Source organism: Elephas maximus, chromosome 3, assembly GCF_024166365.1.
Source record: "Elephas maximus indicus isolate mEleMax1 chromosome 3, mEleMax1 primary haplotype, whole genome shotgun sequence".
Lineage (NCBI taxonomy): Eukaryota > Metazoa > Chordata > Mammalia > Proboscidea > Elephantidae > Elephas > Elephas maximus.
Window position 1 is genome coordinate 50,529,378 of NC_064821.1, and position 22,954 is coordinate 50,552,331.

At 55.1% G+C, this 22,954-nt stretch overlaps 1 protein-coding gene across 9 annotated transcripts in view; it reads right to left on the reverse strand.

Moving 5' to 3' along the window:
* CASZ1 (castor zinc finger 1) overlaps positions 1-22,954 on the reverse strand; it is a 161,996-nt gene that overhangs the window by 52,715 nt on the left and 86,327 nt on the right. For 8 of the 9 annotated variants that reach the window (XM_049877903.1, XM_049877896.1, XM_049877897.1 and 5 more), the window contains 2 exons: positions 16,011-16,063; positions 3,863-3,901 (listed from right to left, as the gene is read on the reverse strand). In XM_049877903.1, coding sequence (XP_049733860.1) covers positions 3,863-3,878 — 16 coding nt within the window. In that variant the 5' untranslated portion in view covers positions 3,879-3,901; positions 16,011-16,063. Of the gene's footprint in view, positions 1-3,862; positions 3,902-4,330; positions 4,505-16,010; positions 16,064-22,954 lie in introns of those variants that run through there. The other variant, XM_049877895.1, reaches the window with a different exon arrangement.

The window sequence follows — 22,954 nt, forward strand, 5'->3', positions numbered from 1 at the left end:
TTCCTTTTGAACTCTGCTCTCTTGCCTACTTGGCCTTTGACCTTGCTGAAGCCTACCTTAGATCCCTTAGGTGACAGCTCTAGCCCTGGACAGTTCCTCCCTTTCCTCTCAGTTCCCCCAAAGTTTTAGGGAGGGCCCTTACAGCCAGATCCCGGAGACTCAAGGGCAAGTTCCTGCTCCCAGCTCTACTGCTGTTTTCACAGCCATTTTTCACCTCAGCTTCCAGGGCCCAGGAATCAGCCTGGTAGGGGCCTAATCCTGGGGAGCTTCCCAACTGCTGGATGGATTTACCTGTGTCTGAAAGCTTCCTCCTTCACCCCACTCTCTGCTCCCGGTTCCCGCCCCCAGGGAAATCACTCTAAAAGGGCCTAATGGAACCAGGTCCTCTTCTCTTCCTCTCTCTCCTCCCTCCCTCCCTCCCTCTCTCTTTTTTTTTTTATTAGCATTTGTGGAATTTATTCCCAAACTCTCCTAATCTTCCGTACACAACCATTTGATTTGCATAACCCAACCCCCTCTCATAAAAACTGGCTGCTAGTTTAATTAAAAAATGTAAATTTGCTGTCATCTCGGGGCCTGGTGAATTAGGACGACATCGGCATTTTTTATTGCTAAAGACGTCCAGATTGATCCAGCCCTTGGCTGAACTATGGTGGGGGAACAGGAGTCCACAAGGCCCCTGAGGGTCTTGAGGTCCTGCCATCCCCTCCCAAGAAGCCATGGTTCTCCCACCACTGAATAACTTATGGTTGAGCGCTTCCCTATCTAGACATGTCCGAAGTAACGTTTACCCATGACCCAACGCTTGTTGAGTCCCTGGTGCCAGCAACCCTTTGGAGCCTGCATCTCCAGCCTTGTATGGTGCTAGAGAGACCCACACTGTGGAAGCTGCCCATGGTGTCCCCAAAGGAAGAGAGACCCACGCTGCACTAGCAATGACCCCTAGCGGGAGAGGAGGCCCTGGCCCTGCCTGTGTCCAGGAACATGTTCAGAGGCTTCTGAAGGTAAGCATGGAGTCAGCCCAGAGGTGAGCTCAGACTAGATCTGAGAGTTGCCACATGCTTTTCTTTTTTTTGTGAAGAAGGAAAAAAAATGCTTTCCTTTTTTTGTGAAGAAGGATCAAAATGCTTTTCTTTTGAAGTTCTGAAATTAAGTGAAACTTGCAAGTTCAAAGAAGAGGCTGAGATGCTATCATCGGATGACTCCTCCAGGAAAAGTCAGAGCTGTGACACCCCGGACCTCCCCTCGTTGAGGGGCCAGAGTCCCCCTGGGTCCTGCCAGCTTCAGGACTAGCTGACCTCAGGGGTCCTTCTAGCTTCTAGGAAAAGTTTTCAGAACTGTCCCTGGAGTGTTGGGAGAAGTCAGGCTCCCCAAGGCTCAGGAGAGATGCCACAAGAGGTTCTGCCACCGCTTCCTGCTTGGCCTGGGAGTCCTCCCTACAGTCAGGACACCCCCCAGGAGGGCTCTGGAGTCATGCCCCCATGGCACACTGGGAGGGACTAGTTGGAGTAGGGCAGGAGGATGGAGGCAGCTGGCACCTCCAGATATCAGCAGGAAGATGAGGAAGGCCCTCCTTCCAGGTGAGTAATTCCTGGGTCCCATGTGCCCGCCCGCAAGCAGAGGCTTGCCCGGCCCAGGTAAGGGGTGGTACATTACCACTCCAGCTCGTCTCTAAGGTCTGTTTTTTGGCTGGGATGGGTGGGGGCCCCATTTCCGAAAAAAGGGGGTGGGGCCTGAGAGGGAGGTGATGAGGCAACTGATTAGAGGTGGGGGTGGGCTGGTTCTCTGTGGGAATGGAGGGCAGGGTGGGGCAGGGTGGCAGCAGTGGCCTTGGACACCTTCATCACTTTGCCCAGCAGGTGGTGTCACACCCTTCCTGGTCATAGGGATCCTGAGGCACCTCCATATCCAATTTGCCAAGATCACACCTGGTGGGACAGAGTCTTAAAACTCTACGAACTATCCCTTCCCACTGAGAAACAGTTTTTAATTCTGGAATCCAGATGTTGGGGTCCATGGAGTTGAGGTGACCCACCCAGGCCATTGCCCTGAGGTGTTCATCTGAACCTTGAACCCTGAAATGACTAGTCTCCTAAAAGTGACTTTTATGTGTAACGATAATCTTGCTAATTTAGTAAACATCATTTACCTCGAGCATTGTGCTCTTTTGAAGAATTCAGTCAGTTTCGGGAAACGGAAACTCCAGGGTTGGGCTACAAGCTGTGTTTTAGGGTAAACTGTTGTTACGAAAACACTGTTCTGGCCCCACTTCCATGGCAGTGTCGATAAGATGGAGTACAAGAATCTTTGGAAGTTCTTTTCTCTTTGGAACACTTTTGACTCCTTAGTCGACATGTTGGAGCCCTGGTAGTACACTGATTAAGAGATCGGCTACTAACCAAAAGGTCGGGAGTTCAAATCTACCAGCGGCTCCTTGGAAACCCTAAGGGACAGTTCTACTCTGTCCTATAGGATCACTATGAGTCAGAATTGACTCGATGGTAATAGGTAGTCGACATGTTACCCTCCGCCCCCGATTCACAAATCATATATTCAACAAGCTGCAATCAAATTCTATTATTGGCTTAATACGATTTTTGCTTTAACACCGCTCATACCCTCTTCCTACAGCCTGCCACCATAACACCTACCCCGGGCCCCCCAGTGCTGCCTTCTGCCTAAACCTCTTTGACCTCAGAAGGTCAGAGGTCAACTCATGGGTCCCAACGCGGTTGTCCCAAGGACCAGTGCCATGAACTTGGACCTATTACAGACAACAACTCTAACAATCACCGCCACTACCCATGCTATAAATGAAGCAGAAGGGTTCAGAGGTCAGTCTCAATGAATAATCAATCTGTTTATTATTCACTTTTTTTTTTTTTAATTTAGGAAGAAGAAGGCAGCTTTTGACAGCCCAGGATCTAAGGTTCTGGTTAAAATTCGGTTTCAGTACAGAGGGGCAGAGGAAAGCATAAAAAGCTTAAAACAAACCTCACTCCAGGCTTAGGTTGGAAGCCCAGATGGGAAGAGAAGAGAAACATTGAGTAAAATCAGATTGAAACCAATAAAACAACAAAACCTCAGGACCAACTCTGCCCTAGGCCAGTGTTGTGCCATCTGAAGCCCTAGCCTAGGCCCCCTAAACCCAGACACCTATATTTAATAGCTTGCCTGGTCTACCCCCTCCCAGGGTGGGGGCTGAAAAGGGGAACGGGGGAGAGAGTCCTGGGCCCCTCACTTTGAACTGATAACAGCCGCCTCATCCCACAGACTCTCAGGTGAAAAATACTCATTAGCCATAATAAGCAGCTTGATCATCCGACACAGTCTTGTCCCAAATAAATTAAATTCCTTTACCTTGAGACAGTCGCCCCGAAACCAGACTAACCACCTTTCCCAACAGGACGCTGCTTTCAAAAACTAAACCACCCCCCACTAAAAAAATAAAAACACACACCCCATAGCCAGACACTGAGAGATCTTGCAGGGGGAAAAACACACACATACACACACACAAAACACGGAGCCACACAAAAAAACACGGAGCACAAAAACCCCCACCAAAACCCCCTAACTCCTCTCTCTGGATGCCCCCCAGCACCCTCCCCCCTCGCTTCTTTCATAATGACAAGCATCAAATTAGTCACAGCCAGTAAGCAAGTACCAAATAATAACAATCGTATCATCCGAAGTCTCGCAATCCAGAAACCAGGGCAAGCGCGCGCAGCCAGCCCCCGACCCTCCCCAGGCCGCCCCCACCCGGGCTCAGCTGCCGCCTCATTGGGCTAAAAATAAGAACTTCCGTCCAAGAACCGAAAGAAAAGTGAAAGAGCCTCCCGGGCTTCCCACCGGCCGGTACCTGTGCCGAGATCCATTCTCCTCTCTTTGGTCCCAAACTCTTCGAGGAACGCCCAAAAAAGAAAAATAGGAAAGAAAGAGAAAATCGATTTAGTGGCTCGAGGTGCCCCTCTAGTCCCCCCCATCCCATCCCCCCCGCCGGACTCGCCTCCCCCACGATCGCAGGACGGACAGACCCCCGGAGCCCGGGGGATCAAGAAGGGTCCGGGAGGAGCCGGCGAGCAAGGGAGGGCGAGAAAGTTTCTTTCCTCTCGCTCGCTCGCGCGCCCCGGCATTGCACACGGAGCCGCTCCACAGTGCCCGCGAGTTTATTAAACTAAAAGAGAAACTATTTATAGACGCGGCCTTCCTGGGGGGCCTGGCCGGGCGCCGGAGACGCCCGCCCAGCCGACCTTCCCGCGCCCCGCACCCAGCCGGCCTGGGGCCCCAGCGGCCCCCCGGCTCCCCCCGCCCCGCGCCCGGTACTCACCATAGTCGGAGAGTCGAAAGCCGAATTCACTTAAATAATCAACTTTCATAATACTTAATTAATGCCTAATTGCAACTGATTACTCCCCGAATAACAAGTTGTTTTAAAACCCTGATGTCATTGCTCCTGACGGTAACACTCAGGGTAACAGTTTGGCAGGAGGGAGGGGGCGGGCGGGAGCGGCCGGGGGCGCTGCCAGAAGCCGAGGTGATTGGCAGGGCGGCCGGCACCGCCTTCTCGGGCCGGGCAGTGCGCTGCCGGCAGGTGAAGGAGCAGAGCTGGCCCGCCCCGCGCGCCCGTCGCCGCCGCCGCCGCCGCCGCCGCCGCCGCCGCCCCGCGCGCCGCTCGGCCGCCGAGTCGGGATGCTGGAGTGAATGGGCTCGAGCGCGGCCGCGCCGGCGCGCGCCCGCCCCGCGCCTCACACGCGCGCCCGTGCGCGCCCGCTCGCTACACACGCGCGCACCCGCCTCACACGCCCTCCCTTCCTCTCGCGCGCGCGCCCTCATCGCACCGGCTCCGGCGGCCGCCCTATCAGGGCCGCGCGCCTGTCTTACTGGCCCAGCGCTTTCCCATAACTCTGGCTCCGGAGGGACGCAGAGGCCTTCCGCGCGCAGAGCCGGGGTGAGGAGGGGGTGTGAGGAAAGCCTGCCGAAGCCGGGGGGAGGTCCCGGGGTTGGGACGCGCGCACCCGCGCCAAATGTCGGGGCGCCGGGCGCGCGCTCGAACGCTCGCTTCTGCCGCTCAGGACCCTCGCGGCGCGCCCCCTCCCCCGGCCGCGCAAACTTTCCCGCGCGGGCGCTCCGGGCCGCCGCCGTCGCGCCCACCGCCAGCGTGCAGTCCGCGGCCCGCCGGACCCGGCTCGCTTACCCGGGATTCGCGGCTACTGGGGCTTGCAAAGGGGTTTTGTTTCCCCGATGCCCTGAGTTTCCTCGTTTTTTTTTTTTTTTGGTTCTGTTTTAGTTCGAAGAAGAAAAGCCTCCTGGGTGGCGCGGCTGGGTGTGTCGGTAAACACGCACGTCAGCTCGCTCCCCCGCACTCTGGCCCGAGGGGGCGCGGACGCGGCGGCCGTCTTGGATGGGTTTTGTCTTAAATGGACCCTGGCACCCTATTGACTCGCTCGCCTGGGCGCCCTCCCCACCGGCGGGGCTGAGGTCTGTGCCCCCCAGGACCCCAAGAAGGGGGCGCAGACCCCCTCCCGCACAGCCCTAAACTCCTAGCCTGTCCCCTCCTCCTGCGTCGCGGTTCAGCCACCAGCCTGGCGCCGGGGCGAGGATGGAAGCACCTCTTTCTGCTGCCCTCACCCCCCTGGGCAGCCTTTCCTGGGAGCACCCCCACCCCAGAACCACGGCATCACTTGGGTTTCCTTCCTGCCCTCTTCCCTCTAGCCTCTGACTTTGTCCGGGTCCCACGATGGGCCTGGCAGACAGAGCACGGGCACCCCTCAACCAAGCGTCCTACCACCTGTCCCCCTGGCCCCGGGTCAGGCCCTGTGCCCCGTCGTACATGGACCTCATTTCCTCTCTCTCCCAGCTCGTCGCTGGACCAGGCCCTTTGTCCTCTCGTTGCTCCTCTTCCCCAGAGAAGGCAATTTGATGGGTATTGCTGCCATAGCCCCTACACACTCCCAGAAGTCCCTGCTGGAGCCTTATGCTGAGAGGCCATAAGTTTTAGTGACCCAAGTTACCCTGGGGTCTGGTGGGGCTCAAGGAAAGAGGCAGCCAGGTGAGCAAGGGAGTTGGACAGTTTTGTTAATGAAAGACACACACACACACACACACACACACACACACACACACACACCCCTCACTGCCCCCCTCCATTTCTCTGTCCCTTCTAGCTCCTCTTCCTCTTTTCCCCTATTTCAGGAGAGGCCACACTGCCTTCAGATGAGGAGAGGGGCCCAGGGCCCAGGGCCCAGGTGCTCTCTGGTCTTTGGGCAGCTTTCAGCAAAATGGCGCTGGCCTAGTTTTGCAATATTCTATTTTGCAAAGGGAGAGGCCCAGGGAGGCCTTGGGGCAAAAACTCAGGGAGTTAACAATCTACTCTTTCTCCCACTTTCCCCTTATTTTTCTTTGTCCTTTTTCTGATTGATCTTTAGTTCCAAAGGGCCTTACATGGAGTTTAGCATCCTCCCCTATTTGACTGCCTTTTCCGGTTGCCATACAGCCGTCCACCCTCAGGTCTGCCCCACCCCTGTGTAGGAACAGCCCCAGAGAGGCTGAGGAGCTTTGATGAGCCTCCCTTGGCCCTAAAAACCCCAAATAAGGGAAGAGAGCCCCTTAAAAAACCAAGCCACATGCTTCCCAAGGGCTGGGCCTGGAAGTTCAACCGCTGGCACAGGGCACCTGGGTCAAGAGGACCATGTGCTTCTGTTCCCCAGAGGGGATTGAAAACTTGTCTGTGACCTTGGCTGCTCTGGGCTACACACATGCCTTTGGGTTCTCTTACCCAAGACTCCCCAAAACAAGGACTCTATTCCCTTGAGGCTGTGGGTCTGTAACCACAGGCGATCCCACACCCAGCTCCCAATTCCAAGCCTCTGCTTCCCCATCTGGGGTGTAGACGGAAGCCTGAAGAGGCTGGGGAGGACAGGGTGATTTCTGGGTGCATTTGTAAGAAGTCTGTACATATGGGGTGCTCCCTGCATACATGACCCACATGACCTGTTGGTGGCTCTGAATACCCTTCTGGGCTTCTGCTGATGGTGGTCAGGGTACAGGGCCTTACCCCTGAGGAGGGCATGGGAGGGGAAGGGAAGAGAGTTTTCTAACTACCTAGGCAGGGCCAACTAGATTAGCCTCCCCATAACTTTGGGGCCCCTGGTGGACAAAGACCTGAGAGCACTGGCTGGAAGGAAGGTAGAGCAGGCAGGGCCAGCTCGAGGGACCCACCGGGCTCAGCCAGTGGTGGAGGTAGGCACAGGGCTGCCTGGAAAGCCACTGTGCTGCCAAGAGAATGGCCAAAGTCAACCTCAGGAGGTTTAACAGGCCCGGCCCAAGAGCAAGGGGCCTCCCGTTGAGGAGTGTTGGTCAGAGAAGACAGAAAAGGAGGCCAGCTTTGCGGGATCTGAGAAGGTCTGAGAAGGAGGCTGAGGCATCAAGGTCGTGGGGGTGTGAGTCAGAGGTCGCATAATACAGGGGTCCCCAGATTCATCTCTCTGTTTCTCTGGGTGTGTGTGCTTGTATGAAGGGGAAAGGCCTGGATACCTTTTGAGGACATGGCCCAATTTTGCCTTGACCACCCTGAAGTGGTGACAGCAAGATACTCCAGGTCAACTACCTCTCCCACTACCACAGTGACACCTCTTCAACTCTGAGGCCCAGACTACAGTAAAGATATTTATGCCTGGGATTTTGGGGATGGAAAGCCCAATGCTACAATTCCTACTGGTCTCCAGGCCCTAGGCACAGAGCCACCAGTTACTCCTAGACACCACTCACCCAACAGAAAAAGAAGACTGGAAACCTACAAAGCAATCCCACCCACCAGCACCCCACATCAGTACCAGGGACAACTCAGCTCACCCCGATCAGCTTCCATCATTGGCTCCCATTCCCCTTGCACCCCCAGTGTGCCCACTCATTCTGTCTCCCTCCCGAGCCTGGGGCCTTCTCACTCACCAGCGTGTTTATACACCAGGTATCCCAGGCTTTATCTGCTCTCATTTTGAATTTGTAACTTTCACATAAACTGGAACAAAGCTTCTTTTGTTTCTGCACCCCACCCCAGGATCCCAATAAACTGGTTCCCTCTGAGGCGACTGGGCCAGGGCACAGAAGCCTTGGCCAAAGGACCGTGTGTGCATGTGAACCAGCGTGTTCGCACCTGTGAGAGAGGTTGTGTGTTTGCATGTGATGGAGGGAAGGTGGCAGGGGGAGCAGGAGTGAGGGAAGACTGTGGACAGGAGCCGCTGGTGGGGAGGTGGAGGCAAAGCTGGGAGACACCATGGTATGGTATGGGCAGGGGGATGGGAAAATCTGTCCACAGGGCACTAGAGGGTGTGGGTCACAACATGGGTGGGTGTTGGGCCAAGGGACAAACAGGGACGAGGAAGAAACAAAGGGGAGAGAGGAGCAGCAGAGTGGGTGGCGAAACAAGGAGCTGAGGCCACGCTACGTGTAAAGCAGACGCAGGGATTGCATTATGGCCGTATAGGGCTGGCACAGCCGCACGCTCGGCCCTCTAATCCTGTTAGCCAGCAATCTCCATTCCGAAAGAGCTTCATTTCTTTGTGAATATTTGTAAACTAGATATCTAATGGAAAATTATAGGAAAATTATAGTGAAATTCATGACGGAGAAATCCGATTATCCCTAATTCAATTATGCCATCTTAGCCCACACAGCACATTTCCCATTTTTTTCCCATAAATACCGATGCCAGGGGTCCCGGTAATCAAATAAAATTGAAAATCATCTTCCCATTAAATTCAATTAGCCGCAATTTCTAAAGCCTATCAGAGATTTTAATTACTAAATTATAAAATTCTCCAATGCTAAATTGAAACCAAAAAAAATTGCGCATCCTTACATTTCAGAGAAAAAAAGCAGGGGGCGGGGGGCAGCAAGATCCTTGAAAAATGCCCTCCTCTCTGTGCCCAGCTCCAAAGCAGGTTCCCCACCTGGAGGGACCTCCCGTGGCTGCCTACTTCCCTGGTGGGAAGGAAGCCAGGGGGACAGAGGGAGGAGAGGGCCCAGGCAGGGGAGGGGCCCGAGGCATATTAATTAAACCGAAGGGCAAACCACACCCTCAGTCCCAGCCAGCTCTGGGCTGTGCTGGCCTCTGGGGAGGACCTGCCTTCCTCACTTTGGCTGTCCTGGCTCCTGGGATGCCCTCAACCCTGTCCCCCACCAAGCCTTCTATAACTGCCACCTTCTTGGGACAATGGACAGGGCTCAGGCCTAGGGTGTGGTCTGGCCTCAGGGCTCTGAGTGGTTCTGGGGCTGCAGAGCAGAGGCAGTCAGCTTCTTACTCTCTAACCACTCTGCCAGGCCCCAGATGATGTGGGCTGGGTCAGAGGCAGGAGTAGACGGAGCTGGTACAGAGTGGAGAGATATTATGGGATGGTTCCACGGCCCAGAATCTTCTCCAGACTGTTCCTAGGGGCGTGGATTCTCATGGTGTACCAGAGAGGTAGCGTTTGACATGGCCCAAATCTTGTCTCTCCCTGCACCCCTGGCTAATCCTTTTAACCCTCTCCTGGGAAGCCAACAGCCCTGGCCTGGCCAGAACGGAATACCCTTGTCCCATGAGAGAGGCTCACTCTTTTACCCCGACCTCCTAGGGAAGTGCTGGCCACAACTCCAAAGAGTAGCCTGTCCCCTCCCACCCTCCCCACCTCCCACAGGCCACTTACCCTGCTCTAAAGGGTGTTCTGAGAGTCAGGAAAGCCTGGGGAGGTGGCATCAGAGGTAGCATAAATTGACCCAAGGTCTGAAATCCAAGGAGGTGGCTAGGTGGGCGGCCGATGGCCCTGGCCAACTCGGGCGGCCGGCAGCAGAGGAGCTGGCGCCCAGCAGCCCAGGAGCAGGAGCAGGTTTAATTTGCCAGGCAGTCAGGAGTGCCAGCAGGGGAGGCACCCGCAAACAAAACAAAAACAAAAAAGTTAATTATCTTTGGCTTTTTCTTAATAAATATCCAAACTGGCCCGGCCGGATCCTCCGCTTTAGAGGGAGAGAGAAGGAGGAAAAAAAACCCAAACCAAATCCTGGTTCTCTCTCATGTCTACCTTTCCCTTTGTCTCTCCTCTGCATTCTTATCTCTCTTATCAGAGCCAGTGACAGTGTCACTTCAGTTCCCAAATTTTGCAAGTGCAAGAGCAAGGCCACAGAAGCATTTGTTTATTTGTAAGTTTTGGGTGTGAAGGAGAGGGAGGGGGTGTGGAAAGAAAAGCAGTAGGAAGAAACACCACAGAAGCAGAGGAGAGAGTAAAAGACAGACAGAAGGAAGGACGGATGGAGAGGAACTGAGCGAGTCACACTGGCCCTGTGGGCACAGCCCAGCCTATGGCCCCAACCCGGGCAGGGACCTGTTCTGGAATGTGCTGTTGGCATTTTATTTCAGTTACAATTATCAGCCACAGGAGATATAGGGGCTTCTCATTTTAAAACTCCGAAACCCTCTAGGTCTCATTGTCCACTTCAGCTCCTCTGTTCAGCTCCTTGCTCCTGTGCCAACACTCCCCTCTAGCAGCAAAGGGAGCGTTCCAGAAGAGGGGAGGTTGGCTGTCTTCTTGATGGGTGTGAAACTTTTCTGAACAGAATGGCAAGCGTACCTGGAGAGCGGAGGAGAAATACATGTTGCCACCTGGGCCTACATGTTGGGATGGTGCATATACACGCCTGAGCCCATACTGTTAGAAACATGTGGTAGGGCATGTATGTGCACAGGGGCCAGCCAGGACATCCGTGTGGTCCCACATGGAGCTCTGGAGTCTGACTGGTGGGCCCAAACCCCAGCTCCCCCACTCCCTGGCTGTGCAACTTTGACCAAGTCACTGACCCTCTCTGAACCTCTATTTTCTCAGCATCAAAAGGGAAGCAAAATTAGTGGCTTGTCTGGGGCTGGGGGACTGCTAATCGGCAGTCTCTTTTTGGGGTGAGGAAAATGTTCAAAAATTAGATAGTGGTGATGGCTGTACCATGCTGTGACTATACTAAAAACCACTGAATTGTACCATTGAAAAGCATGGACTTTATGGCATGGGAACTATATCACAAGAAAGCAGTTACAAAATAAGGGGGAAGAAAAACAGAACTTCTGCATAGCCCATAGCACACAGCCTGGCATAAAGTAAGTGCTTGATAAAGATGAGCTGCCAGTATGGGTCAGGACTGATGGGTGGGCATCCCAGGGCCCGGTGTCCATGACTGTATACTGCCTGGTGCTTACCAATGTCTCCCTGGTTCCCTGGAGCCCAGGCCAGTATCAAGCAGCTGAGCTGCCCCACGACACTTGGTTTCGGCTCCTGGGTGGCTGCCCGCTGGCAGGGATGGGAGAGTCCACGGCCTCCTCCTGCTGCCCTGTGAAGGTCCCTGGAGAGGTGGCTGCCCACCATGGCAGGCGGCCGCCTCGGCCACACGCATTCCCTGTCTTGCAGAGTGCTCATATTTTCCATGTGCAGCAGACCGTGAATTCACCTTCATACTAGTTACAGGGTTATTTAGCTTCTCCTGACACTGACAATCACCAAACTTTAATTCGCTGCTTGGCTTCTCTTTGCTGTGCCCTCTGTCCACCCCCAAAATCCCTGTGAGAGGATGGGAAGGGCCAAAGCCTGGCCCCCTCTTGCCCAAGCTTGCCTTGCAGAGTTACAGAGTGATGGGAGGCAAGGGGGTGGGTGGTCAGAAGGAGAATTTGATAGGCAGAGGGTGGGAGAGGGACTAGGAAGGAGGGAGGATGTAGCACCAGGGCCAATGAGAGCTTCTGTCCTGCTCTGGGGCCTGACACTAATGCATCCAACCTGACAGCCCTCCTGTCTTGAATGAAGACCTGCTGACTAGCTGCGGGTTTGAGATATGGCAGTCTTGGCCAGGACAGATGGGGGCCAGGCCACTCTGAGCTCCCAGGACCAGGGTTCGCATGGAGCTGGCACCTCTGGCCTACTGCTGGACAAGCAGATGTCCAGCTGGCAACCAGCCTGAGGGAGCCCATTCCTCTAAGCCTGAGAAGCTGGTTCTCATTCTCTCCTGCCTGCCCTTCAAGTCAGCCCACCCTGCCCCACAGAGACTTCTCTCCCGCTTACTGTCCTGTCGGCATGGGGCCCCTGCTGAAACCTGCCACCCGTATATCCGTCTTCCTTTGACGAACGCGGGTAGGTAGGTCTGCTCACAGCAAGTGCCAAATGCCTGATGGAAATAGAGACTCTGTGACATCTTCTACCACACACCCAAGTCACATGACCTCAGGCTTGGTGTGGGGACACAGGGCTGAATCTGCCATCTGAGTGCCTGCATCCTGGCCCACCTGGAGAAGCTGTTGCCATCTCTCCCCCATGGCCAACCCTGTAGGTCTTTGTCCCTCTCTTCCCTGGGCTCTGGAAGACCCCTTTTTTTCTGTCTCCCCTGTGCTCCTACACCCTTTCCAGGAAGGGGCCCAGCTTCCAGAAGGTCCATAGAGGCCTCTTGCTGACTCAGGGGCCAGAGATCTCAGACTCCTCCTCATAGCCACCCTCCACCTCCTGGTCACTAACATCTTTCCCCAAAGCCTCCTGGGCAAGTAAGGGAGAGATGATTTGCCCTGAGAACAATCTGGGTGGAATCTAGGGACCCTTATTCACAAAATCCAAGCTGGCCCCATCAGCTCCTCACTAGACAGAGAGGGTCCCAGGAGCACGAAGCAAAGCGGAAAGGAGGCCTGGCCAGGGAAAGGAGAGGCAGGGAATCCATCGAAGGGTTCCGAGAGTGTGTCCACTTTCTCCCAGCCCCATTCTATTGCCCACCCCGGCCAGAGGGGGAAGGGGCCCTGGTGACCTGGGGCAAGAGAGATGTCAACGGGACCGATGGGGGAAGAGGCTTGTTGACTGCAAACTGTCCATTATGGCTCAGATTATAAGCATATTGCGCAGGGCTCTCTGCACGAGGCCGGGGAAATCCAATACGCTGAAAGGTTAATGCAATCAATTAGGGTGACAAGGAAGTAAAGTAAAGCCTTCTGAGTAGATGAAAAGGAGAGAGAGAGAGACAGAAAGAGAGAGCTCGCCATGGAGTTGGAGGGGGCGGTATGGGTGGTGGGAAGGCAAGGAGGGAAAGAAACTAGTAGGATGCAGTGAGCAGGCTTGGAGGAGAACAGAGAGAGTCAAAAAGGTGAGGCGGCCACGGCAAGAGGAGAGGAAGGGAGGCCCAGCAGGAGCGGGTGGCCAGTTCGTGCATCAGGGCTGAGGGCCGCTTCCATCTCAGACCTCTGACAGTTTCCCTCTCCTCCTCACCCTCCTGCTCGCCAGCCTTTCCTCCAGGCTTGTAGCCTGGCTCCCAGATGAGCTTACAGCAGTAGTAAGGTGGCAGAGCAGTCTTGGTTCCTGACTTGCTGCAGAGCCAGCACCCAGAGTGACCCCCAGGGCCTGCTCAGCCAGAACTGCAGGCTACTTCCACCTCCCCCAGAGCAGGCCCAACTGGGACCCGGACTCACGCTTCGGCCTGCTTCATTCCAGCAGTCCCTGCAAACACCACCTTCACAGCCTTCCCCAAAGCATCCCGTACCTCCCTGCAACCAGCCTTTGGAGCAGACAGCATGGTGGACAGGGTCCCCATTTTACAGATCAGAGAGGTTGTACAACTTCCAGGCCTTGCAATGCAAGTGGTCGGCCCGGGACTGACCCAAGAACGTTGACAGCTTCCAGGCCACCACCATGGGGAAGCACCTTCAACAATGCTCCCTGGGATTAGGAGCCTGGCTTTCCCCCAAGGAGTCAGACTCAGAGCTCCTGGGGACAGAGGATGGACAATTTTATGGAACCTGCAGCCTCCAACACCTAGGAGACTCAGGGTCTGGGAGGGAGCAGAGAGGGAGGGAAGGAGGGGACATGAGAACTCACTATCTGTTGGCTCCTGGGCTGGTCATTCTCAGCCACATCAGCTCACTTACTTGTCCCAACAACCCTGCAAAGTTGGTATTCTTCTTCTCACCTTAACAAAAGAGAAAACTCTGGATCCGAGATTAAAGGGCTCACTAAAGGCTACCAGAGAGAGACATGTGGGACTCTTGGAACACTAGCAGCAAGAGTTCTAAAGAAAGGGTGGCTGTCAAGCAGAGAAACAGCAGGGACTTCTAGGCAGGCGGGACTGAGCAGAGGATGAGGCCCTAGGAACGTAGGAAGAAGGCGATCCCCCAAACAGACCAGGACTACTGCAAGAGGCCTGCAGGGTCCAGACAAATGCCTGGGCCTCTCAGAGCAATCCCATAGAAGACCAGAGTACAGAGCAAGAGCCTGAACCTCTAGACCAGGGGCTGGGAAACTTTTTCTGTAAAAGGCCAGATTATTTTAGGCTTTGCAGGCCAAAAAGTCCCTGTTGCAACCCTCAACTCTGGTACTGTAGAGCAAAAGCACCTGCGGACAATATGTAACCCATTGGGTGTGGCTGTGTTCCAATAAAACTTTATTTACAAAATCAGGCAGTGGGCCAAATTTGGCCCTCCGGCTGTAGTCTGTCACCCCCTGCTCCAGAGAATGGACACACCTTTGAGGCTCTGGGATGCCTGGCTCCATCCCACTGCCCCAGGATGCCATCCAAGCTGGAGCCCACCAGAGCTGGCATGGAGGAGAGAGCAGGGCTGGGCAGAATTCTGGGTCAGAGGCCTCAGGGGAAGCAAAGTCTCATGACCAGCATAGGGTAGAGAAGAAAAAGGAAAGAGAACAAGCATTGCCCGGGGAAACAGATGTCCAGGTCCCAGCTCTGGCATCACAGAAGCCCTCCACTGAGCTTCAGTTTCTCACAGAGGATAGGAAGAGGTAGAGATGTCCAGCACTCAAAATTCTAGGATCTTTGATTCCCTGAGAGAGGAGCGAGGCAGCAGCTAGGAGGAAGACAGGATGGGGGCCTGGGGCCGGACTGGCCACAGGGAACAAGAGGTGTGGGGAGAGGCCAGGAGCAGTGCTGTAACCAGGGTGGTGCTGGCGGCAAAGGGAGGAATCCATGGGCCCCAGCGAGAGCGCAGGGCGCTGGCCGGGCCTGCCCTACACCAGGCCGCCTCTGATCACGTTTTCAGGGCCACTGCCTGCCGGCGCAGACAATGCTGGGGGGAGCCTTTGAAGTCCGAAAGAGATGCCGCGGTGGGAGCCAGGCAAACCGCCTTCCTTCCCCTGTCCTCCTGGGGGGAGGGGGCCATCAGGACAAAACCCGGAGCCCGTCGCAGCTAGGCCCCCGAAACGCGCGAGACAAAGGGAAAACAAACAGGTTTGGAGCCAGGCGCACGGTGCCGCGTCTGTCCCTCGCCCCGCCGCGCTGGATGATGGATGGCTGCAGCCAGCCAGCTCGCCCGCCGGGCAGGCCCCGCTATTTACATAACACTGGCGTTCCACCGGTCACCTCTGACACTGCGCTGCCTGGGGCCTGAGGCCCGGTGGCCCCACGGCTCCTGCACCACCAGGAGAACCCAGGCCGCCTGTGCAGGCCTGGCTGGGCCAGGCCAGGGCAGCCCGGTGTGCCCAGTTGGGGGGAACCCTGGACCTGGGCACAGGTAGGACCCGGCTGCCTCGTGCCAACGTCAGGTCCACGGCCCCATCCCTTGCCAGCCTCTCAATGAGGAGGGAGGAGGCCACTGGGGCCAGTGAGAGAGGCCAGGATGGAGTGAAAGGTTTTCACATCCATTCGGTTCTCTAAGCATGAGCTATAAGCAGAGCTTCCCGGGAGGGCAGACAGCACTGCAGAGATGCTGCTGGGAGCCGGGCATGGTGCCTGCTGGTCTGCCCCAGCCCTGGCACCAAAGATGCCCCTTCACTCCTCATTTTCTTGACACCTTCCCAGCCCACTCCCAGCCCAGTATCCAAACTGAGAACCTTCTGATGTAGCCCATCTTCTCTGCTAGTCTTGGACAGGCAGCCTGGCTCCAATTCCCTGTCTCCCTCTTCTTTCCCTCCCTGGGTACCAGACATGCCCCGGCCCAACCCAGGTGACACTGCTCCCTGCTGGTGCCCATCAGCGGGGGCAGGATGAAAGGATCATGAACGGGACTCGGACCTTACCTTGTACTGGGTCCTAGAGGCTCCTCGCACACAGCTCAGGGCGTCACTTCATCCTGGAGAGGTAGAAAGGAGCACCATTAGCCTGCAGGTCTTCAAGGAAGGAAGCCCCTGACCCCACTGCACACCCACTGTGCCTGCTGTGTGCCCCTGCCACCCTACAGGCGAGGGGCTGGTACCCCAGGAAGGCCAAGGAGGTCAAAGTATCCAGACATGCTGAGTCGGCACAAATTTGGGCCCATTCAAGTGTATGCCAAAGTCTTAAAACACTTAAAAACTGGTAGAGGCAGATCACAGTGCAAATGAGGTCTTCAGGATGCCCCCAAGTAAACAGGGCCATGCTGAGCACACTCCATCTTGGAGGCAGAGGTGGGAGTTCTGGGGGGTGGAGGGTGCTGGTTATGGGGCCTACATGCTCCCATAGGAGCTTTTGTGCAGGTACTGTGGCTGAGCAGGGGTCCCTGTGGATGATAGCAGACTAGAGCAGCCCTCCGCCCCTCTCCTGTACTCTCCCCCGCCCGGCCCCTGCAAGTTAAAATCACAAACCCAAAGCTGTTAGCTATCACAAGTGGGTGGCAGAGGGGCAAAGGTGGGCCAGGGACCAAGGCACCAAGAAGCCCCAGCCCACAGGGATAGGCTGCCCCACAGCATGGCCCACCTGGGGTGCTACTGATGAGGTACAACAACCCACACTGGGGGTCCAGGCAGGCGGAGGGTCTTTAACTAACACAACTCAGCCCAGCCTGCCAGTTCCAGGCTCTCCAGGCCAGAGAGTGAGTGTGGTGAGCCAGGGTTAAAGGAGACAGGCTTCCTTATGTGGACAGACGAATACCAAGCCCTTGGCCTGCTGACCTGGGCCCACCTGCCCAGGTCTGGGCCATGCCCTGCCCCTTGGACCTCAGAACTCGCCCCTGCTCAGGGAGGGTTTTCTATTTATTACATTTTTTTCTCCTCGATCCCTCCTTTGTGGCTTATCAATGATGCAAGAGGAATAACACCAATTTCCTTAGGCTGTGTAATCCCCAAATCAGATTGGGGGGATTGCAGGAGGTGAGGTGACCTTGGACTGGGCTTCCGGAATGCCACCCAGTCCCGCTGCCCACTCTCTCGGTTCCCAGGACATATTTAGACAGATAACACTAATTGTTCTTGACAAGTCCTCCTGAGGAGGGGCTAGGCCCTCTGCTAGCTCTCGCTGTCTTTGCTGGGCGGCTGGGCGGAGGGTGCCCACTGGGGCGGAGTCCACCCTGTCAGACACAGGGCTGTGGGTGGCTGAGGGCCCAGTGGGATGGAGAGGTTGGGGAGGGTTGCCCCTTGGGCCTCCGACTGCCCAGCTGATAGGTGCTGTTCTGCCCAGCCTATCCAGATAGTGAGAGGATGGGGGCTGCAGAAAGCTGGGAGGACAACTGAGATAGGGGACAGCAGAGAGAAGTAGGGAAAAGAGGTCAAGGGTGGAGAAGGGAGAAAGTTGGAGAGGAAGAGTTGGAGGAAATGGAGGGGCAAGCAGGGCAGAGGCACGGGAACAAGAGAGGGGGTGTCACCTGCCTCCACTGGGAGGTATTGGGCAGGCGGGTTGGTGGGTGTGGTATCAGAGGTCACATCCCACCAGCCCAGGGCCCCAGATGGACCGCTCTCACCACCCTGTCCATCCCACACTTGCTAGCCTGAGATCTCTCCAGGCACCCTGGCCAGCCTCTCTTGAACACCCCAAAGCCCCCCAACTCCACAACTCCAGTATCTCCCTTCTACCACCTTTTTTTCCCCTCCCATCCTCCTCGGAAACTGTGCATTTATTAATTCATGAGGCACTAATTAGTTCTTTGTTTAATTTTGTGTTAAACAGACTGACCGGAATGATAACGACTTGCAGCGCGGTGTTGCTGTCCCCAACCACCCCTGTTTTCTGACAACAAGGGAGCGTGGGAGACCGGAGCGCTGAACCCAAATCCCTCAGCAGTTGCACTTCATTAAGTCAAAATGTGACAAGAAGCTTAGAGAGCAACTTGCAGATCTGATCACACAAGAACAATCGAGGAGGAAACTTTCCAGGAGTTGGCCAGGGGCAGAGGAGGGGTGGGAGGGGCAGAGATGCTCTCTGCACGGGGACCAGGACTCAAACTGGGGTCCTGTCCTGAGTGCCCTGAAACAGGTGGCTTGGCTGACAAGAGCAGGGAGGCGGTTTCTGTGTGGGACCTAGGACACTGATGGATTCCAGAACCCCAGCAGAGGCCTGGAAAGTACCCAGGAGTTCACCTTTGTGTCCATCCTCTTGTCCAAGCATCTGCCCATCTCTGCCTCTCACTGTCCCTTCTGTATGATTCAGGCCCGTGAGAGTGAGTGATGGGGTGGACTCAGGCCTGCTGGAGAATCAGAATGCTGGTGCAGTTTAGAAAGGACTCTGCAAGGCCAGGGGAGAGGTACCACAGCCAGGAAGACCCAGAGGTGAGCAGGGCCCTACACTCAGGAAGGCTGAAGTTAAATGAAATCCCTCCTAGCTATGAAAGAAGAGTAATGCCTTTTCTTCCCATTTCTAGGGGCTCAGGGCTGATCATGGCAGAGACTGCATAAGAAATGCCAACATGCCTACTCTTTGCCTGCTATCCATTTATCCATCCACCTGTCTACCCATCCGAAGTTCTTAATCCCACATACACTGATAAGAATATTGAGGACCCAAAAGGTTCAGACTCCATGCAGCAGTGCACAGCAAATCAGAAACAGAACTGGGTCCTGAAGCTAGCAGGCTGTGGAGGCTAACTGGGCAGCCAAGTTAATCATGACGACAGCCTGTGACCTCCTCCCTCCTGTCTATGCGGAAAAGCAGGACCTTGTGCCCACAGGCAGAGAGCTACTGGTCCCATTGGCCCGTGGCACAAATGAGAATGGAGTGATCAGAATCAAACCCTACCCCAGACTACAGGCAGAGCACCTGCCCACCTTCACCTAACCCTCATCTTCACAGACCTGGGCAATGTCTTCTGCATGAAGGGTTGTGAGGAGAACAAAAACAAGTGCCCAGAGAAGCCAAGTTGACACGTGTGAGCCTGATGCTGTGGTTGTGCGTGCGTGTGGGGATCTATTGCCTTCTCCCCATTGGCCGCTGTGCCACCCAGGTGTGACCTAGCCCTTCCTCCAAGAGCCCACCCTGCCAGCCCACCGGCTGTGGGGACAGCCTTGCCCATTCCTTGCCCTGGCCCGTGCCGAAGCACAGTGGTCCCCACCCAAGCCTGGCAGCCCTGGGTTGGCTTCTGTTAATTTGCTGTCAGGCTGCCTAAGCAAACCAATTAAAACTAATCATTAATTATAAAAGAGAGTGAGAAGAGAGAGGAGAGGGTGAAAGGCAGAGATGGAAAGGGGGACAAGTGTTGGCAGGACAAAGTGGGAAGACCCAGAGGCCTGCAGGGACTCTAGGTGGGGGGCTGTGGGCTGAGAGCAGGAGGGACCAGAGGCTCCTCTGGGCTGGAGGGATGGCAGAAAAGAAGACCAGGAAGTGGAGAGGGGGCCCTCAGGGGCAGAGAGTGGAGGATAAGTTCAGGAGAGGGGGCCAGGAGAAAAGGAGGGTGGAAAGCCAGGACCAGCATCGTACCAAGACCAGGGCCGCATCCATCCACAGTCCTCTCTGGTTGCAGCCACCAACTATCCAGGACAGGGCCTCGGAGCATCTCACCCGCGCGGCCCCTCAGCTCCATATTTATGAGGCTTGGCTGATTATGCAGCCCAGGCCAGGCTCCCGGTCCCAGCCGCTCCTACCTGCTCCCAGCCCTCCCAGACCAAGGAGGAGGCTTGGGGCAGCTGTTGGCCGCCCCTACCCCTCCAATGCCGTCTCCACCCCCTCCCCCAGCCCACCACTGGGCATCCATAGCACACCCTCTCCTCAGCTAGGGCCCTTTCACAGGGCTGGGGCCTTGTCAGCCGCAGCTCCAGGAGGGGGGCAGGGCAGACAACAAGGGGCAGCGTCATGGAAACGGGCACTTTCCTGGAGAAATATTCTGTTTGGCCTCCTTCCTGCATTCAGGAGCTGTCAGGAGCCTGAGTGAGAGTCACACTACCCTGGGACCAGGCGTGACAAAACCTATTTTCTGCCTCAAATTTGATTGATTAAAAAACTTTTTAGGAAAACCATGTTAAAAGAGTGAAGGGGGGAAAAAAAAAACAGTGAGAGAGGGAGGGAGAAGTAGAGGGGAAAAGCAAGAAGGAGCGAATACAAAGTGCGGCAGGGGAGGAAGGCTGGGGGAGAAAGGCCAGGGCAGGGCCAGGCAGTTACCCTGGCAATAACGCCAGGGGACATCCATGTGGAGCACCTGTAGCATAACCAGGCCAAACGGAAAGGTCAAAGGAAGCCCGGAACTTTTACACAGTGGTTAGCAGGACAATGAGGGAGGTGGGAGCCCCCCCATCCAGCAGGTGCCGGATCTAGATGGAGGGACAGCCAGGGCACTGGCCTGTCCTCCAGGAACCAGCCCAACACCTAGCGGCAGACAGGGGGCAGGGGGCTGGCCTGTGTCAGGACTCAGGAACTGGAGGGGCCTCCGGATTGGCTCTCAGGTTTCTCCAAACAGTGTTGATTGGAATTTGGCCGAAATCCTGAAAAAACTGAATAGGGTCAAGAAGGAGGGCCCAGGAGTGAGGAGTTGTTAGGTGCCCTTGAGTGGATTTTGACTCATAGCAATCCCATGTGTCAGAGAACTGCCCCGTAGAGTTTTCTCTGTAATCTTTATAGAAGTAGATCTCCAGATTTCTCTCCCCTGGAGCCACTGGTGGGTTCAAAGCACCCCCTTTCAGTTAACAGCCGAACAATTAACCATTGATCCACCAGGACTCCTTAAGAGTTAGGGGTAAAACCCATTGCCATTGAGTTGATCCTGACTCACGGAGACCGTCTAGAACGGACAGAGTAGAACTGCCCCGTAAGGTTTCCAAGGCTGTAATCTTTACGGGAGCAGACTGCCACATCTTTCTCCTGTACAGCGGTTGGTGGGTTCGAGCCGCTGAGCGTTTAACCATTGCACCACCAGGGTTCTTCAGAGTTAGGGGTAGAAAAGGGGTTTTCCCACCTTGTTCTCTCAAGCTCTGGCTCAGGCAAACGTTTTTAATAACTTAAAAAAAAATCAGACAGGTATCTAGCATGACCCCTCCTTCCTGCAGCTGGTGAAGCCTTTGCTGGTTCAGCACCAACTTCAGGCCCTCTCGCTCACCCTCTTTGCTCAGATCTCCCCAGTTGGACCCTTAGTTCCTCTGGTAGGTGTGGCCCCACCCAGTTCCCACATCTAGTTGTCTGCTTTTTTTCCCATCTCAGAACTGATCCAAGCCCAGCCTCCAGGACTGGCCAGGGAACTGGTTGGGGATGGGGGCCCTGCCTTCCTTTTCCAGGGCTCCAGGAGAAGATCTGGACCTCCTTGCCCCCCAGGAGGAAGAACCACTTTATTTCCCAGTGGTCCAGCCCCATCAAAGCAGAGATGCCTCTGACCGTTCCCAGGAAAAGAGTCCGAGTGGGTGGCCTGGTTTGCTATTTCCTCTCTCTAAGGGCCTCAAGAGGGGCCGGTGGTGGTTCAGTGGTAGTATTCTCATCTTCCATGTGGGACACCAGGGTTCAATTCCCGGCCGATGTACTTCATGCAGAGTCACTACCCATCTGTCAGTGGAGGCTTACGTTTTGCTATGATGCTAAACAGGTTTTAGCAAAGCTTCTGGACTAAGAAGACTAGGACGAAAGGCCTGGCCATCTACTTCTGAAAATAACCCACTGCCATATAGTCGAATAAGCCAATGAAAATGCTATGGATCACAATGATCTGATCCTCACCTGATCATGCGGATGGCACAAGACTGGGCAGGACTTAGTTCCATCGTGCGTGGGATCGCCCTCAGACAGGGCAACTCAGCAACAGTTAACAACAACGAGGACCTCAAAGGTTATGCTGAGGAGTGGTTCTGGTCAAGGAGTTGACAAGAAGGTTTCTCTTGGTGCTGGGAGGAGTATTTGGCACAGAAAGATGACATCTACTCTGGGCTTTTCCCCAGCTCCTCCGCCAGGTAAAGAGAGCCCTAGATTGCTCCTGTCCCTGCTCCATAGAGAACACCAGGTTCTCACTGAACCGATGCTGTGCGCCTGACCCTGTGCTTGGCATGAGGAAGAAGAGAGAAGAGAAAGAGCAGAGTCAGGTCTAAATCTTGCCTCTGCTACTTACTGCCATGTGGTCCACTGGGGCAAGCTGCTAGCCCCTCTCAGCCTCAGCTTCGTCAAATGAAAATGGGGCAATAAGAGTCCCCACCTCAAAGGCAGTTCATTCAGTAAGCATTTCCTGAGTACCTCCATGTGCTAGACACTGTCCTATACCTAGAGAACAGTGGTCAACCTAGACTCTACCTACATGGAGCTTCCACTCTGGTGGTTGTTGTACGGCTCCAGTGAAAACGGTCAGGTACATAGTAAGTGCTCAGGAAATATTACCTGCTCTTAGCATCTAGGGTCCCCGCCTTTAAGAAGCTGGGGAGAAAAGAAAGCTGGTCCCATGGAGCAGCTCAGCAGAAGTACGGGACAAGCCAGAGCTAGAGCATAAGAGGGAATCATCATAGCTTCAGACGGGTCCATCTTCCCCCCACTTCTAAGGAACAACCTGAACTACTGCCTGGTGTATTTCTAGAGTCCTGGGCCTCCACAAAGTGTGCTTTGTGACTGTAGAGAGAAAATACAATATGGAAAGGCTAGGGGTAGTTCTGGAGGCTATGGTGGTTCAGTGGTAGAGTTCTCGACTCCCATGCAGGCGCCCCGGCTTCGATCCCTGGCCAAGGCACCTCATGTGCAGTCACCACTGCCTGGCAGTGGACGCTTGCTATGATGCTGAACAAACTTCAGTGGAACTTCCAGACTAAGACAGGCTAGGAAGAAAGGGCTGGCAATCTACTTCTGAAAATCAACCAGTGAAAAGCCTATGGATCACAACTGT